Here is a 16,764-nt window from a genome sequence, read left to right on the forward strand (position 1 = left end):
GATGAAAGGGCCGGTACAGCCTGACAAGGTGATCGAGCATGAATTCAAGCCCTACCTTCTCTGCAAAAGACCTCATCATCAGCACTATTCGCCAAAATGACGGGTGTATCTGCGCCAAAGTAACCCAATACTTTAAACAGAAATCAAGCATGACCCTATCAAGGGGGCCTAATGGGAAAGGGTGCAAGTACACGTTCAGGAATCCATCGGCAAGGTCTGTGATACCCTCGTTCGAGGGAAACGCTTGCAATGCTACCCCCTCACCCCATCCGCAGTCTCTCCTCACTAGCTTTAGGTGCTCATCTCTTATCGAAGACATAGTCTTCAAAGTAAACTCTGGTGGATCCTAAGCACTGGGAGTGGAACTTTCCCCTCTCTACCAGGCATACCCTGAAGTAGCAGTCATGGCTATGGTGGAACTAGCAAACTAAAGTGGGAACCTACACGAACGCTTTGGCACTAAGGTAATGAAGGACTCAATGCCGAAATGGAAGGATAGCTATCTAAGATAATAGGATCTCCTAAGAAGCGGGAGCAACCCCATATATATGTAGGAAAACAATGACGGTCCGCCTACCCAAGTTAGGCCCAGGAGGCTGACGGCTTTGATATGGGTTCCAAGGTGGTACCCGACCTCAAGGACCTCCATCGAAAAGAAGTAAGGCTTCAAAAAGCCAGTCACGTCGTCTCTAGTTCTGAGGTGGTACCCGACCTCGAGTTTTCCTCTCAAGGAGAAAAGTAAGCACTTCGAGCTCTGTCCATGAGGGCTCGACCTCAGGAAATTGCCTAAATATGGGTAACCCCTCCTCAGGGACCTACCTATAACGCCTTAAAAGGTTATCTACATTATGTTCAAAGTAAATCTCCAAGTGCCTGAAGCTGACCTTCACTCAGAGGCTACTCTCGAAATTTTGAGGTTCGATGCTCCATCTCCACGAGACTCGAGGGTCCCAATGACCCGAGCCTATCAGACCGCTTCAGGCTTGGTCCAAAAAATAGCAGTAGGCTCAGAAAGGAGCAATTTCTATCAACTAAAGACTGCAAGGAATGCTCGCACCCGAATTAGATATTGACGGTCGTCAACAGAAGTAAACATTTAGAATCCCTGCAAGTGCACAAAAGTATACAAGAATATGGCAAGTATCAAAGGCAGAAGTCAATAAAACATCTCTGTATTTATAAACATTTATTTACAACGACCCTCTAGGGGCCCTTACATATGATTACAAAAGCCCGCAAAGGGTCCTTACGCAGAAACAAAGAAACAAAGGGACGCACATACGCGGTAAAAGCCTAGAGTTTAGTACTCTCGAAGATCCACCTCCTGCAACAACACCTCCGGACATCCTCTCTTCGGGCATGCATCCTCAGAAGCCTTATCCCGGCCTTCCACAGTGATATCCCCAAAGGATAAATCGAGAAGCAGGGAGGGATGAAAAAATGCCATAGCCCGCCAAAGGTCGAGGACCCTCACTGGCCAAGAGAACCTCGGAGAGACAACAGACCTAGCGAACGTCGGCCTCTCTTGCACAGCTACTTTGAATCCACTTCTTGGGACATTGAGTTGTGCAAGCTGCCAGCCCAAGGCAAAGTGCCACGTCGAGCGGGGGTATAAAGGTGAGCAACGGTGTATAATCCGAGCCCCTTTGTGAGCAGCGGTATATAGTCCAGATAATTTTCTAAAGTGAGGAAAGTCGATCCCCGTATATCATCATCTCGAGCCAATACGGACAGATATAGCAGACATAACAACAACAGCGACAGAACGGTATAATCTTGCTCGACGAAGGGGAGCTTAGGCAAAAGGCCACCATACGGCCGATGGGAATGCTGCCAAACAACCTTGAGGCCGTGAACCCCAAACATGGTGATCAACAATAGAGAAAGATGGCGAGAAGGAAGGGATGAATAAATAGAGGAAGGCACTTGGGTAGAGAGATAACGCCACAATACCCCCATTTATAGGGGACAATGACATGGCCACCAATGCCTTTGGAAGACTGACCGGCAGGTACAATTAATGCATTCTTGAAGAACAGAATCGATGGCGGTACTATCACTTTGGAAAACGGGAATCGATAGCGCATTGAATGGCGTCGAAAAGACAAGTCCATGGGATGTCCCGGTTGTCGTGAAAACTCATGCTATAGGTTGCATCATCGGCATGACATCGTCACGGGAAGCTCGCGGAGTTGGGTATCAGAATCTTTTCTCATTACTTCATTCTAGGAAACGCGGAGACTATCTGTATGCGGCGAAATTAGAGGGTCCAATTTCTTGTTGTTAAGTCACTTCGGAAGAACACCTCGAGGCCTCAAGGACGCGAAGCTGTGACTGAGTTCCCTCTTTCGAATCTTGTCAAGGTCCGACCCGAAGAGAATATTGATCAAGGCTAGAGTAAAATAGGGGATTCCCTAGGCACGCGGCTAAGTCAGACAAAATCGGTCTGCCCGGATCCTGTATCAAGGCGTCGCATCTAGCCGTCCCATCTTCATATCTTTAAAATTAATGCATTTTTGAACTATGTTGGATTTCCCCTCCTATATAAAAGGGATACTCATCACTTTGTAAGGGGTTGTTGTTGCTCCAACTATTCTACACAAAATATACAGGAACTCTTTTTTCTCTCTCTAACACATTCTCTCGATATTATTACTATTGCTTATTACTTCCATACTTGTTCCTCGTTTATCGTTTGTTATTGGCCATAAAGAGCCTCCCTTGATTATGTCCTAACTATTAGCCCTTCCCCGATTACCCCCGATAGCTCGAGCTCGAGCCCAGACATCGACCTCGAGGCCCCTCATCGGTCAGTCTGAGGCCCAAATAGCTAGCCCATCGGTTTGATTATAACTCTGCTTTAGTTCATATTTTGTCGTTAAGCTTCACATATCTAGCATCAACTGCTTAAACAACTAGCATAAAAATAGATCACATATATTTAGAGTCTCATTAACAAATTTAATTGTCATTAACATTTTCACAGTAAACAGTTGGAATGTATTATTCAGAAGATACGTTCAGGAATGGGAGATAGATAGCGTGTTGGAATTACTAGCTAGTATGTCAAAGCAGCTCCGAGTCAGTCAGCCATCTATTTTTGCATTGTAGAGTGGCTAAGGAACTATGGAATATGTTTTGTTCTCTATTTGGCATTCAATGGGTCATGCCACAGCATGTTGGTGAAGCATATGCAAGCTGGAGCCTATGGAGAGTTGAAAAGACCATCAAGAAGATCTGGGTGATGATCCCTGCAGTTTTCTTTTTGGGTGCTTGTGGAATGAAAGGAATCGTAGATGTTTTGATGGGATCTCAACTCCAACTCACTCTCTTAAAACTAGATGTATGCTTGACCTTTTTTGCTGGACTAACTTAACTCCTGTAATTAGTTTTGGTCAATTTTTTGATTTCATTAGTTCCCTAATATTTTGATGTAAAGGGGCTAACAAACTAGTATTTTTGTGCTCTAGTTCTTTTGTTATTTGTAACTTTGCATTTTCTTAATGACGTTTATTAATGAAATACCTTACATCATCTAAAAAAAATAACTCTGGCATCAATGGACTAGTAACTCTGGCATCAATGGACAACATGTCCATCCAAAACCACAGTTCAGTAGGAGAACACTCAACAAGCATATGAGTTAAGATTCTTTGCCCTTCAATCATATTCCTTTTACATTTTAAAAGAGGTACAACTGGAAAAACATAATTCTACTAGTCATTGGATCAAAAAAAAAAACCTAACTGTTACTAGAGCAAAAGACATCAAATCTACTAGTGGTCCTTAAAATAGAGAGAAAAATTAACATACATCCTTTTTCAGATCTGACGCATAATCTCTGTTGTTTGAAGCATGATATGAACTATTTTTCCCTTGTTCTTTCAAGAGTCGGTAAATAGCACGGTATAGCCAGTTTTCGGACTGGTCATTCAAAAATAACCAGCATTTACGAAATCAATGAAAAATAGTCATTATTTTGCTGCAATAGAGATCGGTCCAGCATAATATACTGGAGTTCGGTGCACCTGTGTATGAACTCCAGCATATTATGCTGGACCGGTATACTTTGCTGACTCTAGTATAATATACTGGAGACTAGAGCACCAGTGCTCCAAACTCCAGTATATTATACTGGACAATTATACTTGCTGGAACTCCAGTATATTATGCTGGAGTTCCAGTGTACTTATGCTGGAACTCCAGTATAATATGCTGGAACTCCAGTATAATATGCTGGAGTTCAAGCATACTTATGTTGGAACTCTAGTATAATATACTGGCGTATTTTCCGAGTTTTGAACAGTGTTTTCGCTCAGATTTATCTTTACATGAAAATGGCTAAATTTCGATTACTTTTGAAACTGGGCTATTTTTTAACGACCAGTTATAAATCTGGTTATTTTTGAATTCATTCATTGCTCTAACATCCCTGGTATCAATATGATCCAAAAATGAAATTAAGTACAAGAACGTGGTACCTAACAAGTCTTTTAACAATCTTCAGGTCAACATTCATATAGTGGCAGAGAACTTCCAGGCATGATTTCTAGGTACTGTAATCTATATCTGCCCGTAAGTGGTCCTAGGTGACGTTCGGATGGTTCTTTGGAAATGTTTATTGTGATTCATAATTTTGTTTGATTTTCACCAAACCACCCACATTATTACTTTGATGACCATTATCTAAACATAATTTGGTAAATTTTGTGTAGTTCTTTGCTTTTTCCCCACATTTCCCCTACTACTGTCAGGGCTACACCAGTGGTAGCGGTGACTGCCCTCTTTTTGGTTTTTGGGTCGTGGTTTTTCTGTGTTTTTAGGGAAATTCTCGAAATGTTGGAGACAAGTTGGGCGTACGAGCACTAGCAAAGGAGAGCAACCTGGACGGGCGTCAGCAAAGGGTTGTGGGAAGCGGTGTGTGAGCGTACAACTACATCGAGTACAGTAATAAACACAGGTTTGGTTATCGGGAGTTGGTACCTCCCGTTCTCTTTTGGTGTTAGCTAAATTGATGTTACTTTAGTTCACAATAGTTCAGTTCAATCATTCTACTAGTGTACTAGTAGTCACTTGTTTCCTTCTAGTTTGATTCATTGTCCGTTGTGCACTAGCGAGTCTTCTTTAGATTGTCGTAGGTGTAGTGGCTGCAGTTTGGGATGATAGATTAAGGGCATGTCCTCGGGTGGGGCATAGTGTGGGGTTGGGGTTAGGGGGTGGGACGGGAGGTAGGGGAGGTAAAGGGGGCAAGAGAGCCTATAAGTTGAGAATCGGGTCATGGAACATAGGTTCACTAACGAGTAAGTCTATAGAGTTGGCAAAGATCCTTCAGAAGAGGAATATTAATATAGCATGTGTCCAGGAGACTAGGTGGGTTGGATCGAGGGCAAAAAATACAGATGGGTATAAGTTGTGGTACTCTGGAGTCCGGAGAGGTAAGAATGGAGTGGGTATCCTGGTAGATAGCCATCTTAGAGAGTCAGTGGTAGAGGTTAGGCGGGTGAATGATAGACTAATGACTATTAAATTGGTGGTGGGTGAGTGTACTTTAAATGTCATTAGTGCGTACGCGCTGCAAGCGGGCTTGGATGAGGAGATTAAAAGGCATTTTTGGGAGGGGTTAGATGACGTCGTTCATAGTATTTCGCCTTCCGAGAGGTTATTCATAGGAGGAAATTTCAATGGTCATACTGGGTCGTCGGTAGGTGGTTATACTGAGGTGCATGGCGGCTTTGGTTTCGGGGAGTGGAACGAAGGGGGCACTTCGCTGTTGGACTTTGCCAAGGCATTCGATCTAGTGATCGCGAACTCATGTTTTCCGAAGCGGGAGGAGCACTTGGTTACTTACCAAAGTTCGGTGGCGAAGACTCAGATTGACTATCTCATCCTCAGGAGATGCGACAGAAGGTTGTGCGAGGATTGCAAAGTTATCCCAGGAGAGACCCTTGCAACGCAGCATAGGCTTTTGGTGATGGACATTGGTATTAGTATAAAGAGGAAGAAGAGGTCAATACGAGGACACCCGAGGATTAGGTGGGGCGCTTTGACTAAGGATAAAGCTCAGGATTTGGAAGGAAGGTTATCGGCAATGGGAGCTTGGAGAAGTAGTGGGGACGCAAACACTATGTGGTCGACGACGGCGAACTATATAAGGAAGGCGGCGAGAGAGGTGTTAGGGACATCTTTGGGTCGCATCGGTGGCCACAAAGGAGACTGGTGGTGGAATGTAGTTGTCCAAGGTAAAGTGGAAGCAAAGAAGGAAGCTTACCTACGGTTAATAGGGAGCCCTGGTGAGGAGGAGAAGAGAGCGAACAATGAGAGGTATAAGGTAGCTAGGAAGGAGGCGAAGATGGCAGTAACGGAGGCTAAGACAGCAGCTTTTGCTCGTCTGTATGAGGAACTAGGGAACAAAGGCGGGGAAAAGAAGTTATTCCGAATCGCTAAGGTGAGAGAGAGGACGGCTCGGGATCTGGACCAAGTGAGGTGCATAAAAGATGATGACGGCAAAGTTTTAATGGGGGATGACCAGATTAAGAGGAGATGGCAGACCTACTTTCATAAACTCCTAAATGAAGAAGAGGATCAAGATATTTTACTAGGTGAATTGAGGAATGTCGACAGTCCCCATGAATTAAGTTATTATAGGGATATTGAGGTTGATGAGGTCATGGAGTCAATGCGTAAGATGAGAAGGGGCAGAGCTACCGGGCCAGACGAAATTCGGTTGAACTTTGGAGGTGTATGGGAAGAGCAGACTTGGAATGGCTTACTGGGTTGTTTAATGTTATATTCAAGACTAATAAGATGCCTGAAGAGTGGAGGTGGAGTACAATGGTTCCGTTATATAAAAACAAAGGCGATATCCAGAGCTGTAACAACTATAGGGGTATCAAATTACTGAGTCATACCATGAAAATCTGGGAGAGAGTGGTAGAAGTGAGAGTGCGAAAGACGGTGTCTATTTCAGACAACCAGTTCGGGTTCATGCTGGGGCGATCTACCACAAAAGCTATCCACCTTATTAGGAGGATGGTGGAACAATACAGGGATAAGAAGAAGGATCTCCACATGGTGTTTATTGATCTAGAGAAAGCGTACGACAGAGTTCCTAGGGAGGTCTTATGGAGCTGCTTAGAGGTTAAAGGGGTCCCGGCGGCCTACATTAGGGTGATTAAAGACATGTATGATGGAGCTAAGACTCAGGTTAGGATAGTAGGAGGCGACTCCGAGCACTTTCCGGTTGTTACGGGATTACACCAAGGGTCTGTGTTCCGCCCTTTCCTATTTGCCCTGGTGATGGATGCACTTACTCATCATATTTAAGGAGATGTGCCATGGTGCATGCTATTTGCTGATGACATAGTTCTAATTGATGAGACACGAGATGGCGTCAACGAGAGGCTAGAGGTTTGGAGACAAGCCCTTGAGTCTAAAGGCTTCAGATTGAGCAGGACGAAGACGGAATACCTCGAGTGCAAATTTGGGGCCGAGCCGACGGAAACGGGAGTAGAAGTGAGGCTTGACTCTCAAGTCATTCCTAAGAGGAGTAGTTTCAAGTACCTTGGGTCAGTTATTCAGGGGATCGGGGAGATCGACGAGGATGTCACACACCGTATAGGGGTGGGGTGGATGAAGTGGAGGTTAGCGTCGGGAGTCTTGTGTGACAAGAAAGTGCCAGCGTTACTAAAAGGTAAGTTTTATAGAGCAGTGGTTAGGTCTGCCATGTTGTATAGGACCGTGTATTGGCCGGTTAAGAACTCACACATCCAGAAGATGAAAGTAGCAGAGATGAAGATGTTGAGGTGGATGTGCGGGCATACAAGGATGGATAAGATTAGGAATGAAGATATTCGAGAGAAGGTGGGCATGGCCCCCATGGAGGATAAGATGCGGGAAGCAAGACTCAGATGGTTCGGGCACATTCAAAGGAGGAGCACTGAGGCACCGGTGAGGAGGTGTGAACGAGTGGCTGTGGTGGGCACGAGAAGAGGTAGAGGGAGACCTAAGAAGTATTGGGGAGAGGTGATCAGGCAGGACATGGAGCGACTTAGGATTACTGAGAACATGGCCCTTGACAGGGAATTATGGAGGTCGAGCATTAAGGTTGTAGGCTAGGGGGAAGTTGTGAGTATTTCTACAGCGCACTAGAGTGAGACTAGCCAGTTATAAGTTAGTCTTAGGATGCTACTGGTCAGCTACTGATGCAGGGCTTTATCTGCTGGATACTATTATATCTTCCATCTTTTTCATATTTCCTATATTTCTTATATTGCTGTTATTTTTATTTTATGTTATATTATGTTATTTTATTATGAGTCTATTGATAGTACTAATATATCGTCTCTTGTCGATGTGTACATATTATCCTCCCCAGACCCAACTTGTGGGATTATACTGGGTTGTTGTTATTGTATCTAAACATAATAACATTTCAATAAAGTAATATGTATTAGGCAAATGAGTTATTATGACAGCAACAATTTAAAAAAGCAAGAAAATAATATAAAAGATAATAAAAGCTTACGCAAAACAAAATAAAGTTAGAGAAATTTTTGAAAAACTCAAGCAAAATATGGAATAAGAAATAGAATAAGAAAGGTTAATTATGGAAAGAAGGAAGCTTACCTACGGTTAATAGAGAGCCCTGGTGAGGAGGAGAAGAGAGCGAACAATGAGAGGTATAAGGTAGCTAGGAAGGAGGCGAAGATGGCAGTAACGGAGGCTAAGACAGCAGCTTTTGCTCGTCTGTATGAGGAACTAGGGAACAAAGGCGGGGAAAAGAAGTTATTCCGAATCGCTAAGGTGAGAGAGAGGACGGCTCGGGATCTGGACCAAGTGAGGTGCATAAAAGATGATGACGGCAAAGTTTTGATGGGGGGTGACCAGATTAAGAGGAGATGGCAGACCTACTTTCATAAACTCCTAAATGAAGAAGGGGATCAAGATATTTTACTAGGTGAATTGAGGAATGTCGACAGTCCCCATGAATTAAGTTATTGTAGGGATATTGAGGTTGATGAGGTCATGGAGTCAATGCGTAAGATGAGAAGGGGCAGAGCTACCGAGCAGACGAAATTCCGGTTGAACTTTGGAGGTGTGTGGGAAGAGCAGGCTTGGAATGGCTTACTGGGTTGTTTAATGTTATATTCAAGACTAATAGGATGCCTGAAGAGTGGAGGTGGAGTACAATGGTTCCGTTATATAAAAACAAAGGCGATATCCAGAGCTGTAACAACTATAGGGGTATCAAATTACTGAGTCATACCATGAAAGTCTGGAAGAGAGTGGTAGAAGTGAGAGTGCGAAAGATGGTGTCTATTTCAGACAACCAGTTCGGGTTCATGTTGGGGCGATCTACCACAGAAGCTATCCACCTTATTAGGAGGATGGTGGAACAATACAGGGATAAGAAGAAGGATCTCCACATGGTGTTTATTGATCTAGAGAAAGCGTACGACAGAGTTCCTAGGGAGGTCTTATAGAGCTGCTTAGAGGTTAAAGGGGTCCCGGCGGCCTACATTAGGGTGATTAAAGACATGTATGATGGAGCTAAGACTCAGGTTAGGACAGTAGGAGGCGACTCCGAGCACTTTCCGGTTGTTACGGGATTACACCAAGGGTCTATGTTCAGCCCTTTCCTATTTTCCCTGGTGATGGATGCACTAACTCATCATATTCAAGGAGATGTGTCATGGTGCATGCTATTTGCTGATGACATAGTTCTAATTGATGAGACACGAGATGGCGTCAACGAGAGGCTAGAGGTTTGGAGACAAGCCCTTGAGTCTAAAGGCTTCAGGTTGAACAGGACGAAGACGGAATACCTCGAGTGCAAATTTGGGGCCGAGCCGGCGGAAATGGGAGTAGAAGTGAGGCTTGACTCTCAAGTGATTCCTAAGAGGAGTAGTTTCAAGTACCTTGGGTCAGTTATTCAGGGGATCGGGGAGATCGGCGAGGATGTCACACACCGTATAGGGGTGGGGTGGATGAAGTGGAGGTTAGCGTCGGGAGTCCTGTGTGACAAGAAAGTGCCAGCGTTACTAAAAGGTAAGTTTTATAGAGCAGTGGTTAGGTCTACCATGTTGTATAGGACCGTGTATTGGCCGGTTAAGAACTCACACATCCAGAAGATGAAAGTAGCAGAGATGAAGATATTGAGGTGGATGTGCGGGCATACAAGGATGGATAAGATTAGGAATGAAGATATTCGAGAGAAGGTGGGCATGGCCCCCATGGAGGATAAGATGCGGGAAGCAAGACTCAGATGGTTCGGGCACATTCAGAGGAGGAGCACTGAGGCACCGGTGAGGAGGTGTGAACGACTGGCTGTGGTGGGCATGAGAAGAGGTAGAGGGAGACCTAAGAAGTATTCGGGAGAGGTGATCAGGCAGGACATGGAGCGACTTAGGATTACTGAGAACATGGCCCTTGACAGGGAATTATGGAGGTCGAGCATTAAGGTTGTAGGCTAGAGGGAAGTTGTGAGTATTTCTACAGCGCACTAGAGTGAGACTAGCCAGTTAGAAGTTAGTCTTAGGATGCTACTGGTCAGCTACTGATGCAGGGCTTTATCTGCTGGATATTATTATATCTTCCATCTTTTTCGTATTTCCTATATTTCTTATATTGCTGTTATTTTTATTTTATGTTATGTTATGTTATGTTATTATGAGTCTATTGATAGTACTAATATATCGTCCCTTGTCGATGTGTACATATTATCCTCCCCAGACCCCACTTGTGGGATTATACTGGGTTGTTGTTATTGTATCTAAACATAATAACATTTCAATAAAGTAATATGTATTAGGCAAATGAGTTATTATGACAGCAACAATTTAAAAAAACAAGAAAATAATATAAAAGATAATAAAAGCTTACGCAAAACAAAATAAAGTTAGAGAAATTTTTGAAAAACTCAAGCAAAATATGGAATAAGAAATAAAATAAGAAAGGTTAATTATGGAAAAAAGCTTACAGACAAAAGAAAGGGAGGAACAAAAACAGAACAACAACAACAACAACGACCTAGTGAAATTCCACTAGTGAGGTCTGGGGAGGGTAGTGTGTACGCAGATCTTACCCTACCCCGAGAGGGTAAAGAGGCTGTTTCCGAAAAGGAACAAAAATAGAAATTTCTTTAAATTTCAGAGAGAATTTAAGAAAGAAGGGTCAAAGTAAAATCAATGAGCTTTGCTTTGATTTTTCTGAAAAAACAAAAACACATTTTCTTGCTTCTATAGCAATTACCTCTGTTTGTGAACATGAAAAACTTTATAAACTTTTTCAAATAAAACACAGTTGAGAAACTTCTTGGAATCTGCCAGGAAGATAGGTATAATGACACAGTAGGAATCAACACATTCAGATTTGCACAAAATTTGTACAGGAAAAATGAGCCAATGTATAATAGAGCTGTAGTAAGCACTGTTGATAAGACCATTATAGCAGAAACATTGACCTTACAATATCATCACCAATTTCTGGAGTTATACTAATGCTTCTTCTTCGTAATCTTCGTGTTTCTGATGTTGATGCACCTTCTGACCTGTGAAACACAGAAACAATAGGGAACTCGAGAATTCTGAAAAGAAAAAAAAAGAAAATTTTTGAAAGGGTAACATATAAAAAATAATAATAATATTTGACAATCCTGATATGTTGATTCAGTTATTAACAGGAAACAGGGTGCATTTTACGAGCATAAAAGTTTAGAACCTGCACATATTTTGACTTAGATGCACACTAGCATTTTTGGTATTACCTCTCCCCATAAAAATATGAAAGGGCAATGTAGTTCTGTTGAGAGCAGAAAAAATGAACAAACTGCACATAGTTTTTCCATTTTAAAGAGGTTTTAATTTTACTCAGCCCTTCCAGGGGCAGGCAAGGTTAAGGCTGCGTACATGTTATCCTTCCCAGACCCTACATATTTCTGATTCTTTATTGTTTTCTAGATTTCTTTATTCTTCTAACATTTTTGTTTTAATACAGTAACGGTCACAAGTATGTAGCCCTTAATTTTAACAGCATGTTGAAAATAGTTTTTGAGTTAACCGACACCTAAGCATCTCAGTGAATTGCACTAAGGTACAACGATTGTCAGAAATGTGAGAGGCTTCATCATGTGAAGCTTTAGCATGACATAGTTCAGAGTTTGGTCGTTTGTAAACATCAGACACCTTGTAGGAAGTCATACAAGCAACAAAAAAGAAATCACAATTGTCCCTCTTCTAAGAGTAAAAGTTCAAAGCATAACCTACAGATTTCACATGCTCCTACCATTTTAACACTAAAATATTTTCAGTCTTATGCTCCCTCGTTAGACAAGAGGGGTTGCTCTGATGGATGGTAAGCAACCTCCACTTCCAACCAAGAGGTTGTGAGTTCGAGTTTCCCCAAGAGCAAGGTGGAAAGTTCTTGGAGGGAAAGATGCCGGGGATCTATTTGGACACAGTCTCTCTATCCCAGGGTAGGGATAAGGTCTGCGTACACACTACCCTCCCCAGACCCCACTAAGTGAGATTATACTGGTTTGTTGTTGTTGCTCCCTCATTAGAAACTAAAAAATACATTTTGAGAATTCTTATTTTACTAAAGAGATAAATGAACTTTTGATCCTTGAGTTACGGTAAATTCTGATTATGATATTTGGCTAAGCATATTTAGCCTTCAATAAATTAAATTGTGTGTTTCTTTATCTCTTTATAACATACAAGTCTCCAATCCTAAAAATGTTGGAAGTAATGTAAGTATAACACCAACTTATCCTTAATCCCAACTCTTTATTACATACAAATCTCCAAGTAGCTGCCTATTTCTACTACTTTCTAGGAAACAGGCCACAAGTATCCCAGAATTGATGTACTACATCCAAACGCAAGGGGGGCTAGAGAAATTGAGTATGAAAAAGCTATTATAGATATACTATCATTAGCTCTGCACATTAATCACTTTTTCTAATCATTTAACTTCACTACTATCATTAATACAGTAACGGAGTCCTATCCCAAATACTATCGTATCATAAGGATAATACTACAAAACTACATCTCTCTTCAAATTGAAGAGCTAAATATTTCATTTGCTTGATAAATCTACTATCCATTTCCTCCCAGCTGATTCTTGATTTTGTTGCATTTCCTCCGTCAAATTTCAAAATATTTGTATCCGTCACCAGAATTGGTCATTCCCTCTTCCCAATCACCCATCCGACGACCACCAAAAACCACTTGTTGAATGCCTAAATATCTGCATAGTGAACTACACATGTTAGCATCTCAGCTAAGATGATGTCAACCACTCATAAATTTGATAGTGAAACGCTTACTCTGAGCTCAATACAGTCAAGCAATTGAGAAGTACGTCAATTGAGAAGAAATCAGCTGTACCAAGATCCACCCTATTATACACATGACCAAGTTGAAATAAGCAAGTTTTTCCACACTAAAGAAAAGAAGCATTACAAGGAATCTTTAACGAAATATTTGTAAATTTAAATGAGAAAGGTGCAAAGAAAGGCATACCAAACTCTGCCCCAATTGTCCTGGAATTCAACATTACTTATGTCATGGAACGATGAAGGCATCACCTTGGAGCCTTTGTCTGCATCATAAAGAGGATCAAACTCCAACGATGAACCCCCCAGCTGCATTCATTTAACACAAATATGAACCTTACCCAATCATGTTAAAGGGAGAGTTCAATTCTTTGCAATCAAAAATTTCAGAAAAAGAAAAAAGGGGATGAATGAACTAAAATGATCAAGCACAGAATAGAACTAATAACTTCATACAGTTACAACTGGACCTAATACCATCTTGTTTTGAGGTATTAAAAACTTAAAGGACGATGATTGTATGTACTCCACTTAATGATTGGTTACTTGCTAAGGAAGCAGAGTGATGGGAATGACAACACTAAACAACGGCAGGACACAGAAATAACAGGTGTTCACCTGCAAATTAGATGAGTTAAATGCGCCTAATCGGCCGATGACATACCATGCCTGGATAACCTGCCATTAGGAGCAAAAGATCTTCCTCAAGTTATCAAACTCAATAGGCTAAAAGTAAGTCATGTGATGTGAGAACAGAGAAGCAAACAACATACACTACCGAGAAGGTTAACGTCTCGATCAGATGGTGAGCCGTATAATTCGAACCATATGTACGAATCAAGAGGATTAAAACTGACAATTCAAGTTAGATGCAGTGAGTGATATATCTTAACATTATAGCAAAGAATAAAAAAGAATATTGCAATAATAGGCAACATTTTCAGTTTAATGATTATATTGTTAACTTAGTGTCATAGCCCAAGCTCATGACCGAACAGACCTCACGGACAGCATCAGACCAAGGATTTGATGGGGATGGGTGCACCACTACATCTAACAGACCTGTTGTAGCCATAGAATATGCATAAGGGTGTGATTGGTTCAATGGGTTTTTGGATAAGGGATATTCAAAATAAACCCATCAAAAAGGTAAAGAAAAGGGACACCCTTACTCGAGAAGACTGAAAATTTCCCCAAGGGAGTAGTTGCTCAAAAAGTAAACTATCCAATACTTGAAACTATTTATCCATAATAATTATTATTTCCACACAGTATATTTCATTCACCAATCAGGCACTAGAAACATTTTCCGACGAAAATATTTTCCTTCATACCAAAAACATATATGTTCTACAAAGACAGTCAACTAAAACTGCTGAACAATTTATTGTATAAGGGCCTATAAATATCTGCAAAGCATTTGCAGCTTTGTGACAGCTGATGTTAAGAAATATAAAGCACGAATAACAAACCAAAAGGCCATGTATTTGAATTATAATAACTCAGATTAACTCCAGTGCATTTCCTGATCTATACCTTCTTTTTAGTTGTAGGACCTGTGTTGCTACAATCACACGCGCAATAGGCCCAAATAGAGATTTTAATGAACTATTAGCCCGTCGAACAAAGCAATTTTGACAAGAACCCTATATTGTCAGACAAAATAACCTTAGTGTGACACCTAAAGAAGTGAACAAAGACATGGACTAATTCTTCTTCTCCGCTTTTATATTTAACAGAATGAAGTGCACTACACCAGGGAATTTTAAGAAGACGGAAGAGTCAGAATTTAATTACTCTCTAAAGCTGACTTTGAATGTAAGCACAGATCCTGTTTTAGACTTGTAAAAATTTTGGCCCTTGGTTCGAACTCTTTCTTCGACCTATCAAAATGGAGAAAAGGATAAATTTAATTGAAATTTAATCAATAAAAAAGTGGAGTATTTAGAAAAGGATAAAATAGCACCCACCCTTTTCCTCATAAGCTCTGGATTGCCAATACTATCACCAAGCACAGCACGAAGCTCTGTGTCATGCTTACAAGCATCTTCTAGCACTCTGAAAAAACAAACAAAAAACGAAATGTTTCAAGCACCGACCGTGGTGGAGACTAGGCCATGTAACATAGAATAAAATCAAGGGAGAAAGAAAAAGACTTGGCCCAAGCAGGGTAGTTGTGGAGACGTTCATATTCACGTTTCCTCTTCTCCTCCCTGACCTTCAACAACCTCCGCCCTCTGGCGGTGGTTCCCGACCCTTTGGCACTACTACTACTAGTAGCATCTGCACTTAAATCTCCCGCTGCAGCAGCAGTAATCGTCAAACATTCCATCTCCCTCTTTCTAATTGATAGCCAAGGACGTGAAGAGACACTCCATAGCGCCGGCGCCGGCGCCGGCGGCGCCACTTGAGGAAGATTAAAGTGGAGGAATTGTTGATGTGTAAAAGACATTGGATGCATTCTTAGCTTTATCTTGGAGGAATACTCTGCTTAAGAATTCAAGCTTTTTATTTTATTTTCAAATTGGACATAAAATCTCTTTATTTATATCTCTACTTTAATAGAATGTTTAATGGAGAATATTAAAGTAATTAAGCATTAGATTTAAAGGACTATCACTCTAAAAGTCAAAATAATAATCTCATAGAATATTATTGAAGTATAAGCAAAGACGGCTAAAAAATATTGGAGGCCTAAAGCCAAACATTATTAGGAGGTCTCAATCTTTAAAAAGAAATTCACATTGATTAATTTGATTAATACTTTATAGTTGATATATGTGCACTATATATATATATATATATATATATATATATATATATATATATATATATATATATATTGTAAATCTAAAGCTCAAAAATAGAAAGTTAGAATAATAGAACACGATTCTAGAAGCTTATAATTTGATATCAGAATAAATTCTATTATTTTAACTTGTTTGTTGTAATGCTCGAGGACTTCAGAATAATAAAATTTTTATAAAAATTTATTCCATGTTTTTCATTCCTTTTTTTTAGAGAATAGACAGCTTAGTAATTAAAGGGAAAAAAGAGAATATAAAATACAAGTTTTATTATGAGAAAAAAATAAAATATTAATATTAGAATATAAATTAACTACTAGTCATCATCAATCACATTGACAAAATAATTCTTCTCCTATTTTATGCGTATCTTATAATCTTTTATCATAGATAGTTAATATTTCTTAAAGGATATTACCATAGAATTAATATAGTATTAATTTTAAATTGGGCCCCCAAAATTTTGGGGGCCTAAAGCCATTGCTTCATTTGCTTGGCCCTTCAGCCGGCACTGAGTATAAGATAACATGCTAGATTTTGGATCCTATATTCTTTTGTATGTAGATTACTCTCACGACCCGTTTGGGGGAAGTGCACGGTTAGCTACTAATAACACAT

At 40.8% G+C, this 16,764-nt stretch overlaps 2 protein-coding genes across 2 annotated transcripts; one reads left to right on the forward strand and one right to left on the reverse strand.

Moving 5' to 3' along the window:
* Positions 1-6,124: 6,124 nt before the first annotated feature.
* LOC138874460 (uncharacterized) lies at positions 6,125-11,498 on the forward strand. Its single transcript, XM_070152900.1, has 6 exons — positions 6,125-6,445; positions 6,530-6,773; positions 8,567-8,802; positions 8,887-9,094; positions 9,721-9,969; positions 11,302-11,498. Exons 1-6 carry the CDS (start codon positions 6,125-6,127, stop codon positions 11,496-11,498), a joined length of 1,455 nt encoding a protein of 484 aa, XP_070009001.1.
* A 1,251-nt stretch (positions 11,499-12,749) lies between these two features.
* Positions 12,750-15,853, reverse strand: LOC104237721 (uncharacterized). The gene is made up of 8 exons (XM_009791920.2): positions 15,496-15,853; positions 15,310-15,397; positions 15,137-15,222; positions 14,113-14,191; positions 13,958-14,017; positions 13,527-13,648; positions 13,331-13,402; positions 12,750-13,251 (listed from the first exon to the last, which is right to left on the reverse strand). Exons 1-8 carry the CDS (start codon positions 15,798-15,800, stop codon positions 13,149-13,151), a joined length of 915 nt encoding a protein of 304 aa, XP_009790222.1. The 5' UTR covers positions 15,801-15,853; the 3' UTR covers positions 12,750-13,148.
* Between the last annotated feature and the right edge of the window lie 911 nt (positions 15,854-16,764).

This window comes from Nicotiana sylvestris, chromosome 8, assembly GCF_000393655.2.
Source record: "Nicotiana sylvestris chromosome 8, ASM39365v2, whole genome shotgun sequence".
Taxonomy (NCBI): domain Eukaryota; kingdom Viridiplantae; phylum Streptophyta; class Magnoliopsida; order Solanales; family Solanaceae; genus Nicotiana; species Nicotiana sylvestris.